Here is a 9,373-nt window from a genome sequence, read left to right on the forward strand (position 1 = left end):
TGGGACATTAGGAATAGCTGTTTTGCCTGTCACCGGTAGAAAATGCCCTAAGGATGGTCAGCTGCTCATAGAGGGTCTCTAGGCATTAACATATACTGCCTTAATATGAGACCATCTTAACTGAAGATGCTTAGGAGAGTCATTTCACAGCCTGACTTGGAAGTAATTTTGATGCTGGTGAGGGTTTGCTGTAGGGTTAACGTGGAGGCTTTGGTTGTGTTGTTGCTGAGAGTAATGTCTTTGTTCCTGGCTAGTCACATGCCTGCGTTTACTTTTCCTTCCTTTGGCTTCACAACCATCACGTGTTAAAGAGAAGCTATTGTTTGTCGTTTGCTGTGTGAGTTCATGACAGTGACTTCTTTTCCTGTGGATCGGGATGCACAGATGCAGTGGTTCATCCAGTGAAGACCATCGCGTCCCCTTTCCCCACTAGCCCTCCACCCCCTCCGATTGGCAGGTACTGCTTAGCTTGTTATGAGTGACCCTTGAGGACTCTGGGGTTGGCCTAGGATTCTTTGACTGGGGCTTCTGGGCCTTTACGGAATCTTGAACCAACTGTCTGAAATGGTGAGCATCAGTTTGTATGTACTTCTCTCTGCTCCCACACCCCAGAGACAGTCCATAATCTTTTATCAGCGTTAGGTGACCCGCTCCCCCAAAGACTAAGAGTAGCTTTGCCTCTTCACTTACTGTCCCACCAATACGCACGTTCAGAAAGGAGAATACAGGCTTATGGTGAAGGCTGCACAGGTATTTGCTTTCTCGAATAGTTAAGGTGGTAAGCGTCCTGAGGTGGAGTAATAGGGAATGGCTGGCTGGGAGCACTGTGATGAGCGTGCCCTGTGTAAAGGCTTTCAGATCTTTCAGACTAAGAAGCTGACCAGGCTCACATGTCTGCTCACCTCAGAAGTGGTAGCTTTTTCCGTAACAGGAAGAAAAATGAGGCCTCTGGCTGGCTACGTCGCAGATGATCATTGACAACTTAGACGCCTTAACTAGCACACAGTAGGTCCCTAATACATGGAAGTTCCCAGTGCACACCCTCCCCTCCCCCCATATGCCTGTGCCTCCAAGGATGGAGTAAAGATGGCTGTTTGCGTTTTCCCCAAAATTCACTGGAGGGGTTTTCTCCCCTGGTCTCAGGGTAAGGCAGCATGGATTGTCCAGCTGCATGTCTCCAGGGACCCCCGTTTGTATACACTGCAGTCTCAGTGGCCCTTCTTTCTCCTTTCTCTTCTTCTTTTCTTCCTTTTTCTTGATGCTCTTTTTGTGTTTTCTCACTGTTGCTTGTGTTCCGCAGGCATCGGAATAGAGCCACTTCTGCTTGTCAACACGTCTGTGGCTGCCACCGCTGCTTCCAGCACAGTCTCATCTGTTTTCGTTTCTCTCCCAGCACTCCTGCCTCCTGTCACTTTTCTCACGCTTCTTAGCTTTTGTTAGAAAAGCCTTGGCCGGCCCCGGAAAGGATGCCTTTGCATCCCAGGTGTACAAGTGCCGCCCAGCTGTAGATGCTTGTTATTCACAAGGAAACTTGTTCCAGCTGTCTTGAGGGCTTCCCTTCACCATCACATAAGTTGGATACAAATGTGTTTCTGTGGGATAAGGGGTGTTTTTTTGCTGCTTTGTTTTGTGTTGGTCACGTTGTTGTCAACTAATTCTAGGTCTGAGTTCTCTGCCTTAATTGCGCGTTAGAATCATGTGGGCACCTTCTAGAAATCCTGATTCCCAGGTGACCCTCCAGAATAATTAAATCAGCATATCTGGGGGTGGGACCATTTCATTGTTTTTAAGACTTGGTAGGTGATGGATTCCAACACATCTCCAACGTTGCTCACCACTAATCTAGGCTAAAATACTAACTTTTTGGAAAGCTTAATTCCAAGTCACACAGGCTCAATTTTATATTTAAAAACAACCAAGCTTCCTCACCAGCAAATAGATGTTTGTCTGAAACATACTGTTGAAGCAAAAAAATCAAATAAACAAACATGACCTAGCTTTCCTAGCTTTTATGTCTTGTAGGGAAACCTAAAGGGTTAAATTAGTTGTTTCACAATGATCCAAATCTCACCACTGCAGAAAAAATACATATTCATTGTTGCGTTAGTCCCAAATGTAACACAAGGTTCAGAGAGCATTTGGCCTGTATTTTTAGCTAAGCATAGAGCTCTTGCTCTGGGAGGCTTTGAGAATTTCAAAATAGTTTGTTACCTAAAAATACTCTTCCTGAAATGAACTCGAGGCCTGAGAGGGATGAATGGGTTTATTTTTTCCTTCTATATTTAATGTTACCACAAGAAAGCAAATCTTAAATTGATACATGTTTATATTTTTAGAGACCCAGCAAACAGGTGTTAGGCTCAAGTCACCGAGATGTGTGTGAGGCAAAGCATCGATGACTGGAAGCTAAAATTCAAGGACCAGCATTGACCTTGAGAGGCACTGAAACTGTGCCTCTGGCTTTAGGCGGGAGCACACCTAACCTGGGGAGCTGGGGGGGTGGCTGTCCCAGCCTCACCTCCAACCTCCTAAAGGCCAACGACTAGTCTAGTGCCACATGCGGTCTCTGTGCTTCATCTTTTTACTCCAGGATATAAGTATCTTTAGGTTCATGTTTGTTGACCAAATGCCTAATGGCCTGGTCTTACTTCAACTCACTCTCCAAACTTACGCCCTTAATGACCACCATTGCCAATGGAAATGTTTCTCATTGAGGAACAAGGTGGGCAGGGGGTCTGTGCTGTGTTTATTCCCTCTCTGCCCCAGCATACGTGCCGCTGCAACAGTCTGGGTTGAATACGTTATTGGTGACTGTGAATGAATGTTGCCTTGTAATCACACTCTGTGACGTGAGTGAAGAAAGTCTGTATCCTTGCCCTCTGGTATAAAGGGCCAAATGTTCATTCCTTTATGGCTGCCTCTATTCCCTTGTTCATAGGTATTTTGGCATATCTTCTATGTGACAGGCCCTCTACTTGGCACTGGAGACACAGTGTGTGAAGAAGGCAGATAGGGTCTCATGGAGCTGGCATTTTGGTGGCTAGATTCTAAGCAAGGAAGTGATGGAGTTACTTTGAGCAGAATATCCAAGTCCTATGGTAGCTACTTGTGGGCTGCATTAGGATGAAGAGGTGACATTTACCCAGAGACCATAAAGGTGACTAGAAGCCAGACAAAGAGAGTAGCAAGGCCAAGGTCAGAGGAAGGAAGGAACTTGGCTTCTTCCAGGAAAAGCCTGTATGTCCTAAAAAATAATGAGGAAGCAGTAAGAGGGCTCGCGAGGAAGGAGTGAGCGGTGGCGGCTGAGGCAAGGGCTGACATCACTGAGGCAGCAGGCAGCAGACCCTTGAGGTGGAACTCAGGTTTTTGTCACCTGCAGGACTCCAATGCCTCACCAGTGTTTGGGATTGTGTCTAGGAGGCACTCGGTCAGCATTGGTTAACCAACTGACTTCCCTCAAAGCAGCAGAGAAGTCAGAGCCATCCCTTGCAAAGAAGGTCCTAGAGCTCTTTGGGGTGTAGGTCAGGAAAGTGATGGCACCGTCCTTCCCCGACAGTGACTCCTCTGAGCTGGCCAACTCCCTTTTGCACTTCACAGCTCTGCTGCCTTTTGACCTCTCTCTGCCCATCTGGGCGGTGACTCTTGTCTGGCTCCCACATCCTCCATGCTTCTCTCTATTTTGGGTTACCCTCTCATAGTCTGTTTCCTTGTCCATCCACCCAGCTGAACTGTAATTTCCTTATGGGTACTTTTCACTGTGCTCTCAGCAGCCAGTACTATGAAATGGGCCAGTCCAGTCTATGTTTCTTGATTGATGAGGTTTTTGTAGAAGCAGTGCCTTATGGTAATCACTGACGAAAGCAAGAAGTTAGTCAAACCTCCCTCACCCTCCCTGCCCGCAACCACTACCTCTCTGTAATGGCTTTCCTCACAAATTGCGTATGTGAGGGAAATTCAAATCTGATGTGAAGGCATTATTTTGCCTTTCTCCCTGGTTCATTCTTAGGACAGCAGGTGCATTTGAAATTGTGTGACATCATCGGGAATTCACTGGTCTGCTGCCTAGCAGTTAGGTAACCATTTATTGTATCTTTCTCCTGCCCATCCCAGTTAATAATGACATGATGGTCACTGACAACGACGGTGCAGTCAAGTTTCCACAATTTTGTAAATTTTGCAACGTGAGCTCTTCCATCTGTGACAACCAGAAATCCTGCATGAGCAACTGCAGCATCACGTCCAGATGTGAGAAGCCACGCGAAGTCTGTGTGGCTGTCTGGTAAGGCTGCCTTTTAACCATTGTTCTTTTCCCCTTTGATAAGAAATGTATGCTGTGGGGCATAGAGTGGGTGCGTCTCCACGCCCTAAGTGTGCACGTCTGTCCCATTGCTTGTCCTTAGCCTCCTTCTCTTTTAATTATTCAGTGTAGTTTCCAGAGATATTCGACACATTTGCAAATACATACACACGTGTATCTATGTGTATGTGTTTACGTGTGTGTGTGACAGTATGTGAGATGACCTTTAATATTTGTAATAAATCTGGAAGCCCTTCCTTGTGTTAAGGGGAGGAATATGCTACTTAGTAGTCATTTAATTGACACTCCCTTACTACATCCTAGTGACACCAGGAGTTTTGTTCTTCTGAGACAATCTAAGACTTGTTTTGTGGAAGGAGAGGAGATGAAAGGTGGGCTTTTGGAAGAGAACTAGTCAGAACTAGTAAGAAAAGGGAAAACTATTTGGGGAATCAGAAAAACAGCCCATTCCTTAGTGAAGCCCTGGCCATGTCACTCACACCACCGGTGGGCTACACACTACATCTTTTTCTTGGGTCAGAACTACACAGTTCTCTTCAATCGGGTTCCTCCCCTCTCTCTTCTCTCATTCCGCCCACCTCAGTCCACACACAAACACAGGGTGTTCATGAATCATTTGATTAATTCATGGTCATGGATTAGAGGTATAGGCAAGAGATAAAAGAAAAGTAGAGATCATTGAATTGTCTCCATTTTATAAAAATGTATAAATTCATTAATGAAATAGAACATTTTGCAGACTTATTCTGATATTTGGAATTTATTGGCTTTTTTTTTTTTTAAGGAGCCTATGTGTCTCCCAGCCACTTGGCAAACGAGAATATAAATCCAAATATCTTCCCCTCCTCTTTGGGAATGAGTCATCTGAGACTTTCTCCAGACCACGTATAGTTAGCCTTGATGATAGACCTGAAAACCTTGCACATTTCCATACATACCAGGAGATGAATTAGTTTCTTGGGAACTAAAGGAATGTCAACAGTGAAGACCTGTCATGACAGCTTGCTGTACCTGCCAACTTCATTCATGTCTTGTTCTGAGCAACACTTTTTGAAAAAGGGATTTTGAGAAAGATCATGTTTAGAGGAAAGGGACCAGTATGATTATAGGTTTAGAAAGCATGGGATCTGAGGAATGGCTGAGGCAATTAGACATGGTTAGTCCAATAAAGAGAAGACATGGGTTCCCTTGAGAAGTATTTGATGATCTGTCTGTTGGAAAATAGAATAAACTTGTTCTGTATAACTGAAGGGCAGAAGGAGGAGGGTCCATAAAATTTACCAGGGGGTAGACTTGTGCTCAGTATAGGTTTAAACATTTTCATAATCGTGGTTTCGTAAGAGCAGAACAGCCTTCCGTCTCTAAAAGAGTCAAATAAAGTGCAGGAGAGGCTGGATGAGCATCTGTCCAGTCTAGTGCAGGAAAGATTGAGACACCAGACTGGATGAGCCCAGGCTTCCTTCTTTGGTTCTCTCTCTGCTGGCCATCTTTACTTAAACCTCCACTGGGAGCTATCTCACTGTGTGAGAGCTTGCCAAAAACAGGCTCTTCCAATTAAGATATTTTCCCTGCCCTGTAGTACAAGTCCAGATGACTGACTGTGATCAAGTCTCTGTGCAGCAGAGGCTGTGTAGTCTCAGAAAATGGGAGCCTGTGGGGGAGAGGAAGGCTCCCCGTTTCCTCTGTGTCCCAGCCATAAAGAGTAAACACAGTGAATGTTCTTTTGACCTGTCTTGGCGAAGACGGGTACTCCTGTGGAGCGAGAGTGTGGGTAAGCAGAAAGGGCCGTGCGGTGGGTGCTGTGGTACATCCCCCTGATGCCTTCAGCACTGAAGTACTTGACCCCTCAGCTGCTGGCAGCACCGGCTGCTGAGGGATCACGCCCGAGTCCCTCCAGGGAATTCCCTTCCACTGATCAGAGCTGCTTTATTCCAGTTTGGCCTCTCCTCACGTTTGGCCCCTGTTGATGGGCGGCCAGCATCCTATGACTGATTGATGCAGAGATCCAAATGCGTCCCTCAATTTGGGACAGCTCTAATGAGCCATCCCTGCTCCTGAGGGATCCACTGAGTCCTTTGTTGCAACCTGCATTGTGGTTCAACTCCCCCCTCTGTGCAGCACTGCTTCCTTCAGTGCCTTACAGGTCCATCTCCAAAACCTCCTGCACAGACATTCACAGCCTTGAAGTCTGTTGCCAGGGAACCCAAGCTAAGACAGGAGGCTGTTTTAGAAACAGCCAGATGTGGAACTGAAGGTGTCTACTTTGGTAGTGCGTTCCCATGCCTTTCTCAGTTTTAGTGTCCTGTCCATTCATTCATTGATTCAGTCATTCATTTACAGAATGTCGGTTGTGCACCCATACCATGTAAAATGCTTAAGTTCTTTCCATTATAGAAATATTTTGGAACCAAAATTAATTTCATTACTCTGGTTCTTTCTTTAGTGGTTATTGACCACCTCTTCAATGGCTCAGAGCAAATGTTTCAGGACAAAGAAGTAGTCTGTTTTTATTTCATCGTATTTTTCCTTCCTTTGCTCAGCTGTGTTCAAAGATGTTTTGCAAAGTTAGCTCCACCTGTCATGGAGGGCACTGTGACAGGAGGGAGTGGAGAAAGCACTTAAGGACTTTACCGAGACTCAAGTATTCTGCCGGAGTTTCCTCTCTGCGACATTGGTTCTCTGAGCAGCTTTGAGGTGGGAGGCAGGAGGTTGTGGAAGAGCTGCCCAATGACTGTAAAGCACCTTTCCTGCATGGCTCACAGTTCCTTCCTTTTCCCATTCCTTGGTCTCTAGAAGCTTCACAAGGAAGCAGCATCATGCTTTTCCCTGGGAGTAGAGAGGAGTCAGCATGCCTTGTGTTTGTTACCAAAACCACAAAACAACCCTGGATGCACATGCATGCACACACACGCACACAACTGTGGGGGCAGGGAGGGAGGTGCTCTTGTTTCATGGCCGCCATTTTTGCCAAGACTTCCCAGGAGATTTGGGGTCAAGGATGGCTAGATTTTTAAATATACATAATTTGTTGTGTGATCATGCCAAGGTATGTTTCGCTTAGTTCCCTGCCAGCCAGCCTACAGTGAGGATTCTTATTGTCGCTGTTTAACAGTAGGACCTGCTTAGCAAGGGCTTGCTCCTCTTGTGCCTGTTGGATGGTTAGTTCCAGAACCGTTGAGCTCTTTCACCAAGGGGCACGTGCTCCTCTGTTGGAGTCAACTCCGAGCTGCATGGATGACATAACACTGACTCCATTTCTGGCTGGACCATTCCATCCTCACCTTCTCTCCTGGTCTTCCTGTCCCCTTGTTGACATCTTGTCCTTTAGTCTCCTTGAGTTAAGCACTAAGTGGTGGGACTGGTCAAAGTTGCTCTTTCCCTGTGGGTATGGCCCCTACTCTTTTCCAGGTGAAAGCTGTACCTTAGCTGCTTCTTTCTTCCAGCTTGCCTCCCATTTTACTGGCTGTGAGCAGTGAGTGTCTGGGGGTGGGGTGGGCAGTTGGTGAATGTGCCCAAGCATGTGCCCACACGTGCACTCATATGCATGCGCTCAGAATCCTTGCCAGGGAGGGTTACACTCGCAAAACTGACTGGACCTCTTGTGTATTTAACACCTGGTTAGCCCTTCCCTAGACGCCCCCTCCAGATATAGAATATACCATTCAAGACCGTAGGTGTTTTTATCTGAAAAGGGGAGAAATGGAAGGAAGGAGGTTAGATCAACCTTAGTCTTGGACAGAATCATCCAAGGTGGCAAGTTGATGAGGGGAGTAGATTGAATCAGGCACAGAAAAACACAGTTTTCCAAGGATGCCAGAGTTTTATTTTGGCTTTTGTAGTTATAATAGTGGGCATTCATCATGTGATTTTTAAATGTAATGTACATGTAGAGCCGACTGAATATTTCCTAGGCCCAGTAAAATGCCACATGAAAGATTCTCTGAGCCCTTAGCTGAGTTAGGCTCAGATGTGATGTGATAGGATATTAAGTGTAGAAGTAATTAGTCTATGACAGCATAAACTATTTCTCTGAACTGTAAATGGAGAACACCATGAAGTTCTTTTCCATGTGTTCTGATGTTTTTCCCGTCTGTTCCTCTCTGTAATTCGGGAAAGTGCCATTCTTTCTCTAGGAAGTTTCTTGTGTTTTCTCAGCACGGCCAGCTGCTGACATGGAATATGCCCTCACACCCACTGCGCTGGGGCCCAGCAAACCAAAAAAGAGGAACTGCAGCTATTTTCCCAGGCGAGCTCTTTGAGAACAATTTAGCTAGACATGACCCTGATTCTGTCAAATCAACCGGCGATGCAATGTGAGCCTTTCAGTGCGTTGAGGACGGAAGGATTAAAGTCATCCTGACGACCAGGCCTGTTCTGTTTTCCCATGACCTCCTTTTTCGTGATTTAATTAAGACTTATGTGTAAAGTTCTTCAACAGGTTAGCCCCCAAGGAAAGCCCTCATGTTTCTAAACCTAAGTGGGTTCTGCAAATAAGCAAAGGAAAAACTGAAATGAGTAGAAAAAGCCCAGGAGACTCTAGGCCAACGTGTTTTCATGTGGGAGAACAGGAACCAGCTGCTGTTGTTAGAAACAACTTTGTGAAGGAAAGAGAGTCGAGATTGCTTTTCTGTCCAGAGACCATACTCATCCATTCTCTTTTCCCCTCCCCTCCTCCCATGAACGCTTCACCCCAGGAGAAAGAATGATAAGAACATAACACTAGAGACGGTTTGCCATGACCCCAAGCTCACCTACCATGGATTTGTTCTTGAAGATGCTGCTTCTCCAAAGTGTATTATGAAGGAAAAAAAAGTGTCTGGCGAGACTTTCTTTATGTGTTCCTGTAGCTCTGATGAGTGCAACGACCACATCATCTTCTCAGAAGGTGAGTTTTCTTCTCTCGAGGGTCTGGAGCCCGACTTCCTCTGTGTTGATTTCCTGTGCCCCTGGTCTGCTGTCTCCCAGTCCATCCTCCTGTGGCTGAGGCTGAGAGTGAGCCGTGCTCTGTGGATTAGGAACCCATTCTCCTGGAGGAAGAAGGTGCTTAAGGAGTAA

The 9,373-nt window shown here is 46.0% G+C and overlaps 1 protein-coding gene across 1 annotated transcript; it reads left to right on the forward strand.

Moving 5' to 3' along the window:
- Window positions 1-4,091: 4,091 nt before the first annotated feature.
- On the forward strand, window positions 4,092-9,310 carry LOC124234627 (TGF-beta receptor type-2-like; the record flags this gene model as incomplete). Its single annotated transcript, XM_046651949.1, has 2 exons — window positions 4,092-4,279; window positions 9,013-9,310. Coding segments are annotated over exons 1-2 (456 nt in total), but the record flags the coding sequence as incomplete, so codon positions are not given.
- Window positions 9,311-9,373: the final 63 nt, after the last annotated feature.

Source organism: Equus quagga, unplaced genomic scaffold (assembly GCF_021613505.1).
Source record: "Equus quagga isolate Etosha38 unplaced genomic scaffold, UCLA_HA_Equagga_1.0 97316_RagTag, whole genome shotgun sequence".
NCBI lineage: Eukaryota > Metazoa > Chordata > Mammalia > Perissodactyla > Equidae > Equus > Equus quagga.